This window comes from Fringilla coelebs (assembly GCF_963513975.1).
Source record: "Fringilla coelebs genome assembly, chromosome: 15".
NCBI lineage: Eukaryota > Metazoa > Chordata > Aves > Passeriformes > Fringillidae > Fringilla > Fringilla coelebs.
Window position 1 is genome coordinate 7,868,467 of NC_140041.1, and position 20,529 is coordinate 7,888,995.

A 20,529-nucleotide genomic window follows, 5' to 3' on the forward strand; every position below is an offset into this window, starting at 1 on the left:
ATTAGAAGTAGGATACTTGTATATCTGAGTGTGATTAAGCCTAATTGGGAAAGAATATTTTATTGGGTAAGGGAAAAATTACATTTATTTTTCAGATTTCTTGATGTCAGTGCTGAGATTTAAATGGACAGAATTTCTTTAATATTAACAAAATTTGAATATAACTTTCAGAGCTGCTCAGAGATTCCTTGGGGGATTATTTTTCATTACTGAAACAGAATATTTGTGCATCTTAAGAATTCATTATTCTTTCAGGGCAAGGAAGCTTGTGGGTGGGAAGTGTTGTGTGCAAAGTAATGGTGTGTGAAACTTTTCTGCACTAAGAGTTAGTCTGTGCTAGTCCATCCTTTCAGAGTTTCAGAAGGGTAAGAGAGAGAATGGTCCTACATCCAGAAAATGTGCTTTGTAAGGGCATCCTATGCAAGACCCACCTTTGAATTTAGTACTCTAGGAATTTAGTCTTATGTTTGCCACTTTTCCCTGTTTCTCCATTGCAATTGTGTGCAGGATTTTTTTTCACCCCTGAATTCATCACTCCTCAAATATGTCTCTGGGAAGAGTTGTTTCTTTGGAAATCATTAGTGTACCCGTGCCAGGACACTGCTGATAGAAAGCAGGGAAATTTATCTCACCCCTCACTGAGAATATAAACTCTCTTTCAGATTTTAATCCCCATATCTCTTTATGTGTCAATTGAGTTGGTCAAACTGGGACAAGTCTTCTTAATTCACAATGACCTTGACCTGTATGATGAAGAAGCAGATTTGCCCATCCAGTGCCGTACCCTCACTATCACTGAAGACCTTGGACAGATCCAGTACATCTTCTCAGACAAAACTGGGACACTAACAGAAAACAAAATGGTATTCCGACGCTGTACTGTCGATGGAATTGAGTTTTCCCATCAGGAAAATGGTGAGAGGCACTTTTTTATACTTGCTTTTTTTGTCTGAGCAATTAAATGTTAGTAATTTAAATATTAATACCTAAACACACTGAGCCCTCTGATTGAACATAGAGTTTTGTGGAATAGTCACTTTTTTGTGAGAGACTGCTGTTACAGAGATTCACAAAAGTGAAGGTGTTTTAAATGGTTCAGAAGGCAGATGGGAAAGGTTTTCCAGATCCCTCTGCAGGCACCTCCAGGATTTGCCCTGCATTCAAAGAGAACACTTTCTCTTTCGTTTCTAAATGAACACCGGACAACCTTTTTTATAAGCTCACAAACTGATTCTAGTTAATATTTAAACTCAGTGGGTCTAAAAGTAATTATTTCTGTGACTATGTAAACGTACACTTCTGTGTGATATGAAAAATACAGGTACTCATTTCCTGGAGTGGATCCTGGCTGCAGTCCGGGTCTGAAGGATCCTGGCACTCTGTGCTCTGAATTCATGGTGTTGACTCAGGCTCCTTCTTCGTCATTACTTTCATGCTCTGTGTAGTGGAAAGGATCCTGTTAAGCTGGCAAGCAGCTGCCAAAAAGATGTTTGTGTTCTGTGACTGAAAACATTACCAGATTTGTGAATTACCATATTTCACTCTCCCATTCCCACTGCAAAAAGCAGCTGAAGAGACGAAACATTAAGAGAAGCCCATAAAAGTGACTGATCACTTTGAAAACACATTTTTATTTTCTTGCAATAATAACAGTGGCAATTGCCAGAAACTGCTGGACAGTGGGCAGTGAATTCTTGCTGGTGATGGCTTTTGAAAGGTTTTGGCTTTGGTTTAGTTTATTTCAGGTTCTTTAACTGATTAAGGAATTCCTCCCAAACAACGAAAAAAAAAAAGAGGAGAGAAGAATGAGAGGTCCGGTTTCATTTTTCTTTCACAGACAGGCGACTGAAAACACAGAGAGAGCTGGATTTAGACAATGAGGATTTTGCAAAGCTTCAGCACTTCACTCTTCCTCCCATGACTCTTGGGAGACCAGCCAGCTGCAAGCCCAGCACCGTCAGGCCTTTGAGGAGGTGCCAGAGCGACCGAGCGCATCCCAAGGGCCACGCCAGGAGCAGGTCCGTGGGTCGGCGGGACAGCAGCCAGTCCCAGGTGGCCTTCAGCAGCCCCATCGTGAGTACAGCAGCCTGAGCCAACACCTTCTAACTTACCCCTCCTGCTGCTCTTGGGTTGGAGAGCTGTGGGAATCAGAAAGATGAATCTTCCCAGACTCAAGAGGGTTTGATTCACAGCCTTAGAAGAAGTCTGGATTGATGTGAAAGCAAGGTACACAGACACTGAACAGAGAAATCATCAACTTACGTTTCTATAGAATATGCCTTAAGTAAGAAACTGTGCTAGATAAGATGAGGAAGGGTTTTACAGTGCAGTATTGATTTGCAAACAAACTCCACAGCCTTTGTGGAAGTTGTAAAGCCAGTGTGTTCATTACAGCGCTGGACACATCTGGGAATTGTTCCCCTAAAATGACATGAGTGCCTCTGGGAACTCCAGATTCTTTTTTATCTCCCTCTCAAATACATATGCATGCAATTTCACAATAGGTTCATACACATTCATCCTTCTGATTTTACATGTCATTTGCCGCTAATTTTTCTTTATCAGAAAGAATTCCTGGGTCAGGAGTCAGACTAAACAGCTATGTTTGCAAGACACAGACAATCCAAAGATGTACATTTCACCTAAATCAAATCGGATTTCTACTCTGGAAAATTTCCACTCTGCCTCAGTATTGTGATTTGAATAGAATAAGCTAAGAGTTCTAATAGAGCTAGATGTTATAATAGAGACATATATGTGTACATGTAACAAGACCTTATTGGACAAAACTATCCACATTGCAGTAGAAAGAAGTAAAGGTGACAGGTTAGAAAAGCAAAACACTCTGTAGCAACTGCCCATTGGATTAGAAAGTTATATACTGCCTTGCAACAAAGAACTTGTGACCATCTCAGACTATGGCTGACTGCTTGCTGTCTTTTAAATCTCACGGCCTTTGAGACTGGTGTTATCTAAGCAATAAACCATTCTTAGTCTGGTTGTGGTCCTGTCCCTTCAATTAATGTGACAACAGCCACAGAAGCCAACAGGTAGAGAGGAAAAATCCAAGCCTTGCTGGAGCTCAGAGAGGGAAGGGGGAGGCAAAGAATCAGAGTCCTCAATTGAGCGTGCAGGCTGCAGTCAGGGGGGAGCAGGATCTGTTGCAATTTAGGTCTGAAGCTTCCCAAATTCACCCACAGCCTAATTAAAGTCAGACTGTTCTGCTCTTCTTGAAAGTTTTTAATAGACATTTCAGACAAGGCTTTTGTTTCAAAATTAAAATTCCAATTAAAATTAAAGGCCCAGAAAACCCATCCAAATCTTTTTATTAAAAAAAAGAAATAGCCTAATAAATGCAGAGTTCTCAGAACTCTATTTGCTGCAGTTGTTATAAGATCCTACTTACCTCATTCAATTCTGTTGTCATGCAGAAAGTACCACTCAGAACTCCTACTGTTCTTGAAATATGGGAGTTCTGTAAGTTGTTATCCTAGTATTTTCCAGCCCAAACCTCATGAGCTGCTGGGAACATCTCCATGGATTCTTGAGAACCCATGAGCCATGACTTCTGAGAACTTCTTACAGGTCATGACTACTGAAGGATGATAAAGAAATTTCTTGCCAGTATATTTTCCAATTACATGTTTTACTGCCAGGCCTTTTCTTTTTCTTCTAGAAATAAACATTTTTTTTAATTCACTGTAAAGCAATATCTGAGGAACTAGTATCAAATGCCTCTTTTGCAGAAGAACATTAAGCTGCTGTTATGGAAATAACCAGCCTTAGCTATTCAAAGGTGTCACTCTATCTGGATAATTTGTTTTAATGCCCTATGACAATTGTTAAGATGTAAAAATAGAGACATTTAGATATTGCACAGAGCCTGCCCTGTATGACCTTTAAATGAGACATAGTACTATCCTGTGCCACCTGAGCCAATTCCCTATTAATAAAATGGGAATAATAAATTTTTGGTGTCTCAATTTGTTGTCTTCCTGCCCTTTGGAACTTGCATCATCTCATCTGATGCATTTTTACTCTGCTACAAATCTGCAGCATCCTGAGCACTCCTGGTATACAGAGTGTGTTTGTAGACCTGTGTGTATGTCAGCAGACAGAAGTTTGTAAGGAAAGTCCATCTTTCAACAATGGAACATGATAGAAAATTAACATTTACTCTCTCTACCTTTAGGAGTTCTTATGAATTAAGGGAGTGACAGTACATTTCCTTCTAGATTTAATAGTTCCAATAAAAGTGCCTTGCTATTAGAAACATTTAACAAAGATTTCCATTGTCCCATGGTCATCAGGTTTTCATGCCATCAAGTAGAAGAAATGCTATCAAGTTAATGAGAAAACCTTAAAACTGAATGGCACTAGCCATTTTATATCAGTATTTTCACTAATAAAATTGTTAAGATTGAAAAGGTGAAAGGTGACAAATTTAAATGATTATCATCATTAGTGCTGTTTTATTCAGTTTTCTTTTTTGCTTGGTTAGGGTTTTTAATATATGTTCAGGCTGAAAATTCAGGTCAGCACTGTTTTCACTTAATGTGAGAAAGAAGATGAGAAAAACTGTTCTGCTAAATGTTGATTTTTTTTTTTATTGTTTTGTTTTTAAAACCTGTCTCTGATGCCACAATTAGCCTGTCAATTTTTGATTTTTCCAGAGGAAACTTTTGAGTTCAGAAAGTGCTGCTGAAGTGAAATGCCCAGTAGTGCATTTTCTGATTTTTAGTAGATCTCAAAAGAAATAAAATTCTGAGACCATCTTTGTTTTGAAGATGCATTTCCTTCTAATTATCTAGTTATGCATCTTTTTGAAAGACATCATCTTTCCATAGATGTTAATTACAAAAGGCGTTTTCTACATCTCAATTCAAGAAGTCTGTGAAGTTGCCAGTTATTCCTTGAGGACAAGGAAAAATGAAAATAATCCTGAGTAATTTTTCTTTCAGGAGAAGTATGTGACTCCTGATGGCAGGCTGCTGCGGCGAGTGCGAGAGGCTGCCCTCCAGACTGAGAGCTTTTCTCCTTTTATACATATGAAGACTTCCACATCCTTTACTGACTTCTTCCTTGCTCTTGCCATTTGCAACACAGTTCTGGTCTCCACAACTACTGAGCCAAGACAAAGGGTAATCTAACTTTAAATACATGTGGAAAATGGGTCATGCTTCCATTTAACAACGTAGTGTCCAGTGAAAACTGAAGTGGTGAAAAATGGTTTGTTTGAGAGTTGTCCTCTGGTTCCTTGACATTTTCTGTAATATCTACTGTTCCATGCCTGTGTATCCCTTCCTAGCTTGTCTTCTTATGTTTGAGGAATAGCTAAGGGTGCCACAGGATCTGCACTTTTTCTTTTAGATTTTGTATTATCTATGCTGTAAGAAGTTTGTTGAACACACTGGGTTTTCTCTGATCTGCCAGGCAATTGACAGAACTACAAGGGCTTCATTACATCTTTGCTTCAGGAGCAGAGATACAAATCGCCATCAAAATTGGATGCCATCTCTCATATGACTTCTCTATCAAATCCTTCCACCACAGTTAATTGGTAGAAGAGGGGAAAAGGGGAAGTTGCAGTTATTGTCATTTAGATGCAGAAAAGTAGAGAGAGGTTTTGAGAAGGCTCTTAAAGTTCACATTTATTTATTTTTAACCTTCATTTTTCTCCTATTTCTAGGTCACAATCCCACCACCAATAAAACCTTCAGGAATCACCCTGGAGAAGATTCATCAGATATTTCAAAGGCTAAAATTAGCAAGCCTTAGCCAGTCTTTTTCATCATCTCAGTCTAGCTCACAACTTTGTGCCAGCTTCAGCGCTAAGAGCTCCGAGGAGCCTCTTGCCGCGCTGGAGGGTGCCGACAATGAAAAGGGAGGCCAGGAACTGCAGGACAAGGGCAGCTCAGAGATTGGTGCTGCTTCCTTGGATGAAGTTTTTGGGTCTGCAGCCAACACTTCTCTGCCAGCAGACTTTTGTTACGAGGCTGAGAGCCCAGATGAGGCAGCTCTGGTCTACGCTGCCCAGGCCTACGGCTTCGTCCTCGTGTCGCGGACGCCCGAGCAGGTCACGGTGCAGCTGCCTCAGGGCACGCTCCTGACCTTTGATATCCTCTACACCCTGGGGTTTGACTCGGTCAGGAAAAGGATGTCTGTGGTGGTGAGACACCCTCTAACCGAGGAGATTGTGGTCTACACCAAAGGGGCTGACTCTGTCATAATGGACCTGCTGGACAGCTCCGCCAAAGGTAATTAGCCAGGGAGATTTTTCTGTTGTGTCTCCTTACAAGAAGTGTGCTCGAGTCTTTTCTGCATGAAATATTATTCTAGATATTAGGACCATGAAAAAAAAAAAGCTTTGTCTAGTATTACCCTTGCAGATCAGAACTGAGATATTTATTCAACTTCTGAAGTGCTTAGAATATGGAATGGGATAATTAAAATTCACTGATAATACTAACCCATGGGGATTGTGTACTCTGCAATAATACTGTTATAAGGGCCCAACCATTGTTTTTCAGGTTGTCAGCAAGAGTGCTGTAACATTAATTTAAAAAAACACAAGTAATGTTATCTTAAAGGAAACAGGAGTTTTTAGAAAGATTTCAGCTTCTTCACAGCCAATACTTTTGAGCTTTTCAAGAACTTGGTATTGGAATGGAATCCACTTTTCTCCAATGCCCACTCTTTTTTAATCTTGGCCCATTAGATTGAAAATTATCTGTACATAAAATATGGAATCTTTTCCTTGTGTTTCACAGGTGACATTAGCTCAGACAAGAGACTGAAAAGAATAAAAGAAAGAACACAGAAGTATCTGGACTACTATGCCCATGATGGACTGAGAACCCTGTGCATAGCTAAGAAGGTGGGAGAGCACCAGGATCCGTACATGTCAATAGAATTGCTAGAAAAACATAGTGGTTATACTTCTGCTACAGACAAGCAGCCAGACATAGCCCATCTCTGTGTCCCTCTATTTGCCTTGTCTGGAGTCTTTTTTTCCTCTCTATCTTCAATGTCACCAAAATGAGGGATTTTTAGTCAGTCTCAAAACATTTATTTCTGTTTCTTCTATAGTAACTCCAGCTGACCTATACTACTGTGCTTCCAAGCAAGAAACAGAGTCTGCAGAGCAGCCAACCTTTTTTTCTTGGCATTCAACTTTCAAAAACCTTTCTCTCAGCCTAAATTAGTGAATTTTACTGTCATACTTTCATAGAGAAGTTGTCACTGTGCAACAAATAGGTCATTTCTAAGCTCTGGAGAAATGTAGATCAGCCCTCAGAAACTGTGTGCTCTCAGCTAAGCAAGAGCTGTGTGAGCAAGAGTTTCTCCACGTTATATTATTGAGTCTCAGCTGTAGATCATTTGTACAAACTACTTATTCTTGCAGTTTTCTCTTGGAAAAGTCTGAGTTATTTTAAAGATGACACAGTATTTTACCAGTTTGGATACGAGTTAAGTCTCTGTGATCCAGAATGTTGGCATTCCTCTCTTATTTAAATTTCAAATAAACAGTTTAAATTGTGTTACGCAGGTCTTGAATGAAGATGACTTTCAAAAATGGGCCAATTTTCGTCGGGAGGCAGAAGCTGCAATTGACAACAGAGAGGAGCTGTTAATAGAGACAGCACAGCATCTGGAGACCAAACTCACCCTGCTGGGTAGCTAAAAATAAGAATTGTCCTTGCATGAAGTATCACTTGCTCTCCTGTGATAGTCTTGGCAGTATGGCGGACAACAGTTTCTACTAATTTATATCTAAAATACTTCCTCTGTGGTTTGGAAATCTCCAGGCTAGGGAGATAAAATCCAATGACAGTGTCTGTGCAAGTTGTCATGCATTTTGGGCAGCAGTAACTTTGAAAAAGTCACTTGAAGCTATTGTGTGCCCCAAGCAAAGAAAGTGCACATCAGCTGTTACTGTGGCTCAGCTGACACAGTAGATAATGAAGTTCCCACAGGTCAATTGTGCATCCATATCCTCAGATAAACTTATAAAATACTATAAATTAACTTCAGTTTTGAGCACAAATTCTGAGGGAATTTTGATAATTGAACTGTATTATAAAATCCAGTAAATTGAACATGTAGGTGGTTTGCTACTGAGTTCCTGCTGTTCTCGCATTGTTGTACTTGCTTTGTGCACGTTGTAAAAAGATGTTTAGCATTAAAACTTACATTGATTGACATTTCTGCATCATTCATCACAGTCATATCTAACAGCATCATTTTGTTAAATGATGGAGCACTTCAGTGCTTTCTGTTCTATTTTGTTTGCAAACATTTTGTTCTTTATGACTGATTTTTGGAGTCGTCTGTCTCATTTTTCTTGAACTGCAATTTGTGCCCATACTTTGTTGAATTTCTGTGATTGCAAGCAATAGCTTATATTATGGCTTCTCATAATCTCTACAGTGATTTAAAAAATTAGAGTAATAATGGTAAATGCCATAAGCAGACCACATAAGAGGTAATGAAGATCTTGTCAGAGTCTGTTACCTTTGCCAATTACTGAGGCTCTGTGCTTTCACACTTTAATTTGCAAAAAGTGTTCCCTTAGCCTAAATCAATACCCATCTTTAATGTACCACAGTTACAGCATCTTCAAACTGACCTCTAGTGGAAGGGATAAGGAGTATTGTAACATTCAGATGGTCATTTCCCAACAACATCAGGATGAATGTTGGCATCTGCTTCTAAGTTTGTGCATGTTCAAAAAGAAAATGTACTGTACCGTTTCTTCTGCCTTTGATGGCTGAAGCATCTGACTTTACAAGAGGGACAGCATCCATTTAAACAGTCAAAGTTCATCTTTTCTGGTTGCTCTGATGAGACTTAATGCAGTGTTTTTAAAATTCATATGCTGTGATTCCTCTGCCAGCACATTGTCATTTTGGATTATTAGGAAGAAATGAAATGCATTGTTCTTGCAATGAGCAAAATGAAGAGACAGAACTTGATTGTTGACACATTCAGACCTTAATCCAAATGCAGATCATGTGCCTGCATGTTTATTTGTTGGACAAAACCTTGGTTCAATTCCCAATAAATTCAGGAGAGTGACTGGAAAGCAAAGAGCTTTTTTTAAACAAGAAAATAGCAACTTAACTTTCAAGAAAAAGAAAATTATTTCTCTTCTTTTCCTCTTTTCCCAGGAGCAACAGGGATTGAAGATCGCCTGCAAGATGGAGTACCTGACACTATTGTGTCTCTCCGAGAAGCTGGGATAAAAATTTGGGTGTTGACAGGAGACAAACAGGAGACAGCAGTTAACATTGCATACTCCTGTAAGCTTCTGAACCAAAGGGACACTGTCTTCACCATTAACACTGAAAATAAGGTGAGTAAAGAAAGACAAAATGCACAGAATTTGCTATCTTACCTTTTCTTTGTGTGTTGCAGTTTGGCATTCCGTTGCTTTAGACCTCACTTCACAAAGAATAGTCAAAAAACCCCAAATAGCATTAGGAGCAAGAGGCACAGTGAGCTCAGCTCTTCCAAGGGCTGGCACCAGGCTGTGGAGGGCAGGCAGGGCTTCCCTGTGTGACCAGACAAGTCACCCATCTGGGCTGTCTCAGCTTGTCTCCCCAGAGAAAACCAGGGTAACCAACACAAGCTTGGTATTCTCAATAAAGCTATTGTGAGGATTAAGTAAACACTGTTAAAATACTGACTGTTTTCCTTATGGTGGCAGTTGCATGGAGCAGTGGGATGGCCTGGTTTCTAACTGCTCTTGTCTGCAGCTAGCAGCTCTCCAAACGAGAAAAATCCCTGTGCAAATATCTGTCTCTCTCAATGTCATGGAAATAGAGAAACGCACAAAGATGATGTGGAATTTGGCACAGAAAACATTCCAAGGTGTAATTCCACTCGAAACACAGATCTGCTTTAACAGGAAGCAGAATGAATACATTTAGGATGGAAATTAGGCAGTGGCTTGTGCCAGGGCAGAGATGCTACAGGCAGGACCACCCTGGCTCCCAGGAGTGCCAGCATGGGCACTTGCCCACAGCAGCCTCTGTGGCTCCAGGCTCAGAAGCAGCCTGCATACACATGGGGACTTTGGGAATCCCCATGGCTCAGGGGACACTTGAGTTTCTCCACAATAAGATTTAGTTCCCTCACTTTCAAAATTAAACCAAAGACAAACTTCTGAAAGAGGCTCCCAATAGCAGCAGTGAGGGACACAAGCAATATATAGAAGCATTTCACCTGTTAATTTTGCCACACTTAGGTCTTGAAGGGGTGTCAGTGGGAAGGGCCTCTCCTTACCCCTGAGCCCAGCAGATTATTCAAACACTGAAAATGAAGCATCTTCCAAGAAGATGCAACATAATCAGGTAGTTTGGCAGATTTGTTTCAAAAGGCAAGTCAAGGCAAACCAGGAATTTCCACTACTGTTTTTGGTTTGTTCACAGAAAGATGACGTTTCTTCAATATTTTTAGGGGTTTTAAGTGTTCATGCTAGGTGCAGGTTTTTATTAGATGTCAGAGGTACATTTGATTCCAGAACCTCCCACTTAAGTGTAATTTAAATCTTGCAAACAACCTACACATGTACCTTATGCTACATAAAGTGAAAATAACATTATAGAACTGAATCATCACTCAATGAAACTGACAGAAAAGGCAAAAAGAGGAGCCATTAGCTCCTCAGATATTCAGGGCCATGCCACAAAAGGAGGACTTTGAGTACTAACAGGGAGCAAAAAAACTTTGATATCATTTTGGATTTTTTCTGGTAGTGATGTGCAGTTTAGGAGATCTGGATGGGAGAGGTGAGAGTTTTCCCCTTAAATCTGTTTGTGTGTAGTAATAAGTCAATTCCAGTTGTTGGCACCTAAAAGGGGACTTGGTACAATATGAAGCAGACTTATTAAGGCAGAAGGACTTTGTGTTTGAGGTACAGTGCTTGAAAATATGGACTTTTATTTCTGTTTCTAATTGTGACACACGCCTGATATGTGACTTATAAAAGGCCTAACTCTGAAAGCTACTGGGTAATTTTGAAAATGTGGACCTCTTGTTTCTCTTACCATGGTTTATGTTTTGTGGAAGCCAATGCTGCAATATCTCACATCATTCATATCAGAACTAGATTTTTCAACCTCCTTAAAGGAAAATATTTTCTTTTTAATTTCTGAACTTTCAGCATAAATGCACATATGCCTTCCTGATGTAAAGACTATTATATTTTCTTTTAGAATCATTCCTTACCTCAGTTAACTGGCTGATAAAATGTGCAGTGTTTTCACTGAGGGATTGGATGGTGTCATACTGAAATGATCTCCAACCAGATGAATCAGTGCATTTCTCAGTAAATTTCCCCTCATGTTTATCTGATAGGCTTAAACCCACTGGCATGATTATACAAGCATACATTTGGCAAGCTGCTGTGCTGTAGAGGGAGATGGAGACAACTATTTCTAGAACCACGTCTGTTTTCTCACAGGAAACTTGCGAATCCCTCTTGAATTTAACCCTGGAAGAGGTGAAGAAGAATTACGAGCGCGACAAACCGCGGAGGAAGTTTTTTGGCATCATCCCAACATCCTTCCCAGCCCCTGAGGCCCCCAGCCCCGAGTTTGGGCTGGTGCTGGATGGGCAGACGCTGACCATCATCTTCCAGGGAGGGCTGGAGGAGAAGCTGCTGGAGCTGGCGCGGCGCTGCCGCTCCGTGCTCTGCTGCCGCTGCACCCCGCTGCAGAAGAGCATGGTGGTCAAGCTGGTCCGGAGGCAGCTGAAAGCCATGACCCTCTCCATAGGTACCTCCCCTCTGCATCTCACAGGGGACACGGGAAGCAGGTTCTTTCTTGGAGAGAAACGTGGGGGATATGTTGTACGGGGCAGATTTTTGTGCCTCGGGTAGATGCGGTGAGGAAACGGCCTTGATTATTCTTTCCTGATCAAAATGCAGATAAAATTGCTTCAGCTTTCACTGAGCAAATCTGCCCCCCTTTAAACAGGATGAAGGCACTCCAAACTCAGAATCTCCCAGCAGTCCCTTTCGTGCACATCAGCACAAACACATGCACATATTACCTCCAAAACGTCCTTGTTTTAGGTGTGGAAATCACTCATCATTAGTCACTATTTTATCTTTTCATAAAGCCCTTTTCCCATCAGATTTTCCCTGGTGAAAACAGAATTATCCCCAGAGTGGTATTAAGCACTGACTCACTTGCCTTTTACCTCCAAATATTGTGAAATGCTTTGAGTTTCCTTCCACACTTTTGGTAAGTGATGCCACTAAAATCCTTGATGAATTGATTTAGACGACTCCAAACTAAACAAATACACCTCTGTGGACAAAACAGAAAAGGAATTCTATTGTATTTTTGAAATATTACTGTCCCTAACAGTTCAAACCATAAGCTTTCAACCTTCTCCTTCATTTACTTTACCAACTAACCTAATTTACAATCTCCATATTGCAAGCAATAAGCATGGCTGTTCTTCCCCTGGAAATCTGGTTACATATTTAACATATTGCTGCAAGTTGAAATGAGCAAAATAATTCTTGAAACTGGCTTGTTATGTTGTCATCTGCAATCAAATTTGTCATAGATTCAGAGAATTCAGTGAAATAGGGTGTTGCAAAACATGTTCCTGAGCATATGGATTTGGCCAAGCAGAAACACAAAATGATGCTGATGTAAATGGTGTTGGGGTTGCTGTGTCACCACCCAGCTGCTCCCAGTGCTGGATTTTCCTCTGGTGGAGCCAGGGAAGGAGGGAGACCAAGACCAGAGCCTTGATGTTCTGCTTGATGCCATGCATCAGTTCCCCTGATCAAGCTGCATGGTAGTACAGAATATTTGAAATCTCAGCATAGCTGAGATTATTTCCTTCTTCTGATGGAGGCACCCTTTCTTACACTGTTATTGTTCCCTCCTGTCTTCCCACTCTAGGGGATGGTGCAAATGACGTGAGTATGATTCAAGCAGCTGATATTGGAATTGGAATATCTGGCCAAGAAGGCATGCAGGTATCTCTCAGTTTCTTTCCTCTTTTGTCAGGTAGTCCCTTTAGGCTTAATAAGTTTCATAGCAGCCCTAAACTGTCAAGTGTCATTTTAAAAATGCAAGTTGGCATCATAAATTAATATGCAGTTTGTAATTATGGGATAGGCCACAAAAAAAAAAAAAAAAAAAAAAAAAAAAAAAAAAAAGAGAGCATTTTGAGCCAAAAAATTATCATGTGAGGACAAACCTGTGTTTGCTCATGAGACTGGAAAATTAACAGATGTCTGCCCAGTGTTAGGTGAGCATCTGGTTTCTGAATCTTCTCAGCTGCTGCATTTCCAGGTTTCCAGGTTTTGTGGATTCTCTTCCACAGTTTTCTGCCCTGTGTCCTTTCCCACACATCCCCCTCCCTTATTCTCCTTAAATGGAGAGCTCTGCAGAGATTGAAAGTTCCAACTATGTTCTTGAGGGTCAGTTTGTTGGTTTGCTTCTTTTACAATATTCAATAGTAGGAAATTACTTCAATGTCTGTGTTCAAATTTCATTACATAACTTGTACTGTAAATGACCTTCTATTCCTTTTCCCAAAGGCTGTGATGGCCAGTGACTTTGCAATATCCCGATTTAAGCATCTCAAAAAGCTCCTTCTTGTCCATGGACACTGGTGCTATGCTCGCCTGGCAAAGATGGTGATTTACTTTTTCTACAAAAATGTGGTAAGATGATTAAAATTATTCAGTTTTCATCCTAGCAAAGGTTAATTCCAGGTCTGAGGGTTTTCTTGGTTGGCTTTTTGTTTGTTTGTTTTTGCAGGTTATACTCTTACTTTTTATGAAGCTACAGTTCTTGTTTCTTCACTTGGCAAGTTTATAGTATGTGCCTTCCTTCTTAACAAGGTGCTGCATAGAGAGCATTGAGAAAAATACAGGCTCTAAATATATTTTGAAATACCATTATTCCAGAGGGAAAAAGGACTCAAGGCTTAGTAACTTTATATGGTAGCACAAGAAACTTTATTAATAATACCCATGAGCCTCAAAATAAAATTTGCATAAGGGAGATCAGATTATTAGCACTCGAATGTAGATGAGTGTGCACTAAGAATTGCCTGCCTTGAAACCTCTGAATTTTTATAGGAACTACTTGCAAGTAATGATGCCTTAATATCTCTCATTTTTATTAAAAATTTAATGTATATGCAAATGATCTATGCATTGAAGTATGATAATGTGGAAAAAATGAAGTAATTCAGTTTCTAAAAGACTGGGAAAAACAAGTCCATTTGACATGAAATACACTGTGAGCATGAAAGGCTTTTTACCTAGAATTCAAGGTATCTGTTTTTTTGTGAAGTTTTTAATAATTTTCAATAAGGATTAATTCTTAGTACTGTTAAAATTTGTAGTGGAAATGAACACTTTGCTTTTTTTGACTGGATATCCTTTTAGAGTTCAAAGGCTGTTTATTTGCAATGTGAAATAGTTCTCCAGACTAGGATCCCCCATAGCATTAGGGAGCAGCACGCCTTTGATTCCACACGGACAACAAGATTCTAAAAGGATTCTGAAATCTGGTGCCCAGGGCTCTGAACAGTTTACTTAATTATTCTTTGATACGTTCCCAAAGAACCATAATGGCTTTTAAAAAGCTGCATCACAGTGGACCACTGTGAAACACACCCTTAAGGAATATTGCTTTATGGAATGCAGTGCCTTTAGCCAAAATCCTGTCCTCTTAGGAGGCTCTGTTAATTACCAGTGTGTCAATAAACACCACAGGAGGAACTGTGTGTTTGTATTTGCTTCTCCCCAGTGCTACGTCAACCTGCTCTTCTGGTACCAGTTCTTCTGTGGCTTCTCAGGCAGCACCATGGTCGATTACTGGCAGATGATTTTCTTCAACCTCTTCTTCACCTCAGTGCCCCCTCTTCTCTTTGGAGCCCTTGACAAAGATGTTTCTGCAGAAACCCTCCTACGCCTGCCCGAGCTGTACAAGAATGGACAAAATTCAGAGGTATGTCATGACTGCTGAAATAACTGCCTGATAATCCAAAGGAGCACAGGTTTCTTTTGTTTAGGAATGAGGGAAGGAAGAAAAGAGTTTAGACTTACTTGGAATGTTGAAACGACCGGGGCCCAATCTTCTGCCTCTCCAGTAATGCATTCTGCTCCGTGGGAGCTGTGACACCACAGGTCACTAGATACATTTAAATGTGGCAAATAATCAAATTAAAATGGCACAAAATAAGTGTCCCATTAGAAGAAAGGATTTTTGACCAATTTTATAACTCTAGAAGGAGCTCAGTTAAGAATTGGAGGAATAAGATCACTTGTGAAGGGATGTGACATTGGCAAAATTCAGCTTTTAATACTCTTGGTAGACTTGGTAATATTCCTAAGGTCTATCTTTACTTAACACAGATAAAATGCCTGTTTAGAGATAAGCCTGTGGTTTAATCAGCTGCTCAGGATGTATTTATTCATGGAAGGAGACCAGTTAGCAATAATTAGTAGTCTGAATGGAAGAAAAACAGACAGCAATTATGTTTGCAGGACAGGCTAGAGACGTATATCCCATCCTAATACTGCTATCTGTAAACTCCTGCAGATATACAACTTGTCAGCTTTCATTATTACAATGTTGGATGCCTTCTATCAAAGCCTCATTTGCTTCTTTGTCCCCTATTTGGTAAGTAAGAGGCTTATTAATATTCTCATTCTCCTGTCCTCCTTAGAAGTAGTAAATTCAGTTCTGAATAATCAGGGTTCACCAGAGTCTCTCTGCCTGTTTTGTAGACGTACAAAGACTCTGACATAGATGTGTTTTCCTTTGGAAACCCCATCAACACCATCTCCCTCCTGACCATTCTCTTGCACCAGGCTCTAGAAATGAAAACATGGGTATGTATTTGACCAGTTCTGCTCACAGCACTGGGTTGTTGGGTTTTTTTTTTGTGAATGTTGCATCTTGTGTAGGCATAGAATTCTCTCTCAGAGTCATTTACCTGAATTCTGGGTCACAAAAAGTGAGTCACGGGTACACTAAGATTTCACAAAGTGCCAGAATTTTTTAGCAGCCCCAGATGAATCCCTTCATGTACACAATGACAGAATTTGTTTCTATCATGCCTTTGGACAGGACAGTACAAAATACTTGCATACCTCAATATATGAAGAAGTGTTGCTTGGAGAACTGCATTCACTGCTGTTTTCTAAATTACTTTCTGGCTATTCCTCCTACTGCAGATTTCAGTAAAATGCACTGTTAGATGCACTCTTCCCAGCTGCCTTTGTCCCCTCCTGTCTCACACCCAGTCAGGGTCTCACTGGCATCACTTGTGCTTGCAGACCATGCTGCAGCTGGTGACAATGATCTGCAGTGTGGCTTTTTACCTCATCTTCTCTCTCATCTACAACGCTGCCTGCCTGCTCTGCAACCCCCCAACCAACCCCTACTGGATTATGGAGAGGCAGCTCAAGGAGCCCACCTTCTACTTACTGTGCCTCATCACCCCTGTCATCGCGCTCCTGCCAAGGTTGGAATGTTTTCCTGTTTTCCTTTAGTGGGTTTGCAGACACGGGAGTGAAGGAACAACAGTGATGTGTACAGATATGTGATGTGTCAGACACGTGCTGCACAGGGATAATTGGTCAGAGTGGAAGTCAGATGCCTGAGTTCAACCTTCCAGTTCATGAACCATTCATTTATTCAGTTATATAACCCTAGATCAGCCACTATATATCTTCTACTTTTCCCATCAGGAAAACCTTTCAAAATTTACCAATACAGATCTGCTACCTAATTATTCAGGGTCATAACCCCAATGTTGTTGAGCAGATCAAGATTATAAACAAATCTTTGAATTATTCCTGTATGTTTGAGAGTTGCTAAATATATTCTTGGTTTTAAGTACATTATCATGCATTACTAAGCTGAATTTAAGAGCATTTCTATATGAAAAATATTCATTGCATCCAAAATTTTAGTCTAACTTTGTATTGCAAAAAAACAGATATGTTAAAGATAACTTTAATTGAGACTGGGTAATATTTGTAGAGGGATAGTTATGGTGATGTGTTGCTCAAAAAAGAATTATTCTGTTCCCATATACATATGGGAACATCATTACTACTTTTGGTGTTCAATACACTGCTAATTCTTATGAGGTGTGTTTTGAGTTGCACCATTTGTTTCAAATATTTATTTGTTATTTGCTTGGACATTGAAAGAAATGGGTTAGTTTGACTATCTTGCTAGTTTCCTTCTCATCCCAATTCCCATGAAGTAATACAGCACACTGGCATTACAAAATTCAGGACAATGTTTTTAGTATCTGATTTTGTAAGTGCTTTAAGGCATTAGAATCCAAGCCTCAACTTTGACTGAAAAGGAACTTTTCAAGAATAGATGGTGTTTTTCTTCAAACTATTATTATTTTCCCATTTGAGTTGAGATGCTCTTGTGATTTTTGTTATATAACAGAAGTTCAGATCAGAATAAACAACACAATTCAGTAAGGTCTCATGTCTTCTAGGCAGGGCATCCTTTTCCAGTCTGTTTTGCTCCTGCATGACTTTTGTTTTCCTATCAGCCCTCATTCACAGTGTCAGTTTTGACCCTGAGCTTTCTGCTGAGAGCTGCATCAAGCACGTGGTTAGAGAGCTTGTGTCTCCACCTTGGGAATTTAGCACACTTAAGGTCCTTGCTGCCTCAGCAGGTTACTGAGGTTAAGGGTTACATATTCGTGTCTTTCAGTCTGGACAACTGCTGTTCCTTTGTATTGGTACCCCAGAATATTTTCTGCCCAGTCCATCACCTGCAGAATATCCAGGACCTGTTTCTACTCCAGCTGAGCTGTGCCAGCAGATCACACCAGGGGTGAAACCACTCTTTGCTAAAATGCACTGAATTTCAGCTTCCATCCCATGGTCCACTGCACTGTGCTGCCTGCTCCTAATCTCCTCACTTGGTGTCTGGAGGTTCTGGGTTCCTTCTAACAGTTTGTTTGTTTTTAATAATTGCTCTCCTGTGTTCCTCCCCTCAGTACTGCCTTTTGTTTGAGCTGCAGCACTCAGGGGAGGCTTTGCCTGTGCCCTGCCTGGCCTCACACCCTGCAGGGCTGTGGGAGGGCAGGAGCAAGCGAGAGCAGTTTACAGGACAGGAGACACAGTTTCCCATTCTTTCTCTGTCATCCTGTCTGGTTTACCTGGAACTTGCACAAAAGATACAGAAAATGAGCTGAGGGGAAAGACACAGGACATTGTGTGCCACAGCAGATCTACAGAGAAAGCCTTGGGCTCTCCCATGCTCTTCCCTTCCTAAGCAGACCTGAGACTCTGTTGAGAATGACCAGCCTGAGCACAGGCACAGCAAATAAACTTTATCCACTCCTGCTTGTGCAAGCCCAAGAAATCCATTGCCTTAACAGCCCTTTCTGTACTGTTGCTTGTTAGCATGTTTAATCTTGTAAATCTTGTTTTTACACATACATTGAGCAGCAGGATGTGAGGCTGGCACCTTTTGAAATGCAATCTCACAGAGTAGCCATGTTTGTTATGAAATACATGTCAAAGCCATCTATGTAAAGGTCACATTCTGATAAAAAGATGCCTTGAAAGAGACTTTGATTTTCACACAAAGCTGACATGACATGGAGAGAAGAGAGGATATACGCAGTCTCACAGCACACAATATTTAGTTACATAAGTTCTCTGTCCTGCAAAGGGCAGGGAGGACGTTTCTGTTGCTGCTTTCTGAAAAACTCCAAAAGCTGAGGTTTTTAACTTCTGGTTTTCTCCTATCTAACAAATTAAAATCTCTTCTTTAGCCTGTTTTAGCAGTATAAATACAACTTCCTTATTTTCAAATATTGCATCACTTGAGATTTTTTTTCTATTTTTCTTCACTGTTCAGCAAACAAGTAGTTATAAATACTAAAAATCTTACAGTATATACATATAGTTGACTCTGTACAGGTCAAGCTAAATATATAGTAACATGTGTTAAGATCCAGGAGCCAACTTTCATCTGCCAGGTATAAGGTGTCTACCCAATGTCTGTAAAGAATGGAAAATTAGTATCTGTATTTGGCACATGTGATGTAGATTATGGAATGAGCCCACTGATGAAAAAATCCATTCCCTTCCTCCTTCATCAGGTTCTTTATTTTTGCTCTGCGAGGAACCCTTGGAGCGTCTCTTGTTCTGAAAGCACAACAAGTAGATAAACTTCCTAAGGAGCAACAGGATCTTGAAATCCAGAAACTAAGATCAAGAAAAGAAGCTGCTTCTAGTGCACCTGTGGCCTCGCCTGCATCTAACGATGACCTTGACCCAACCATCAGCCACTTATGTGTGTCACCATTTCTGCATCCAGCAGCAGCCCTGTCTCCAAGAGACACAGAAAATCAGGGAGTTTCTGCCTCTAATCCTCTTGGGAGAGGGACATATGAGGAAGGCTATTACTTCTTTAACAGGTGGGCAGAGGAAGAATCTGCTGCTACTGATTCTTCAGCAGGGCCTTCCTCTGGCCATCATCCCCTTGTAGGCAGCAGGGAAACAGCTCCTGGGCAGGATGGCGGTGAACTGAGTAAAGATTATCTCAAAAACTTTAATTACGGAAGCCACCGGCGGTCAGTGAGCTCAGTGACACTCTGAAGGAACGTTCTAGAAAAGAAATGGAGCCCACAGCCCATGTGGAGGAGGACTCAACGGGGAAAATAAGAATGTTTCTGCTTAGCCATTATTCTCACTAGAAATGGAGAGAGAGGCAGCTGGAGTAGGGCAATAGCAACTCCAATATGCAACCTTGGCTGAACGCATCATTGTCTGGGTTTATCAGTACTTGACTTTTTGATCTTCCTGGTCTGGTCATGTCACAGGAACATGACATGAGCATCACACAGCTGCTGAGAATTGCACAACTACTTTCTTTCAATGGATATTTTTGTATCATATTAATAGGGAATACTTGTGAAGTTTCAATGTTATTATTATTATGCTATTGAGTTAATAGAAAGAGAATTCATTCTTTATTAAACCAAGTCTTAAAGCAACACATCCCACTCTAGATTTTTTACTTTCAAAGTCTTAAAAGGAGCTTAGTAACTTAAAAATTATAATTCTGCATGAAAAATTACTACCTGCAGATACTAGAGGTACTTGCAGAATAATAGCAATGGAGAGACATTAGAGAATGTCCCAGGTTTTAATATATGTAATTTACACATACAACAATATCAGCTCTACAGCCTGTGTTCCCTGAAGAGTAAGATTTTTATGCAGATAGCAGTTTGACCTGATATTGTTAAAAAAAGGATAAATGAGCTTATAAAAATGAAGAATACAAATACTGAACTACATAAACTGCCAAGACAACTCGGTGGTAAAAGGAGTCTACTTCTTCATACCTACAAAAGTAGACAGATATAACAAGTCACATTCAGGGATTTATGTCCTAGAATTCTTAAGTTGTCCCTGATTTTTCTTCTAGAAATTCAGTTTCTTATCTGAGTTCCCTATATTGTTATGTGGTGCTGCTCCATTGAATC

The 20,529-nt window shown here is 40.2% G+C and overlaps 1 protein-coding gene across 1 annotated transcript in view; it reads left to right on the forward strand.

The window, feature by feature from the left end:
• The window catches only part of ATP10B (ATPase phospholipid transporting 10B (putative)), a gene marked incomplete at both ends in the record, with an annotated part of 45,630 nt that extends 25,994 nt beyond the window's left edge, over nt 1-19,636 (forward strand). Inside the window, 15 exons of the mRNA XM_084215579.1 lie at nt 663-915; nt 1,838-2,073; nt 4,962-5,141; nt 5,690-6,257; nt 6,771-6,877; nt 7,550-7,676; nt 9,171-9,355; nt 11,468-11,780; nt 12,927-13,003; nt 13,571-13,696; nt 14,793-14,993; nt 15,588-15,668; nt 15,776-15,880; nt 16,328-16,515; nt 19,138-19,636. Coding sequence (XP_084071705.1) covers nt 663-915; nt 1,838-2,073; nt 4,962-5,141; nt 5,690-6,257; nt 6,771-6,877; nt 7,550-7,676; nt 9,171-9,355; nt 11,468-11,780; nt 12,927-13,003; nt 13,571-13,696; nt 14,793-14,993; nt 15,588-15,668; nt 15,776-15,880; nt 16,328-16,515; nt 19,138-19,636 — 3,246 coding nt within the window. The remainder of the gene's footprint in view (nt 1-662; nt 916-1,837; nt 2,074-4,961; nt 5,142-5,689; nt 6,258-6,770; nt 6,878-7,549; nt 7,677-9,170; nt 9,356-11,467; nt 11,781-12,926; nt 13,004-13,570; nt 13,697-14,792; nt 14,994-15,587; nt 15,669-15,775; nt 15,881-16,327; nt 16,516-19,137) is intronic.
• Between the last annotated feature and the right edge of the window lie 893 nt (nt 19,637-20,529).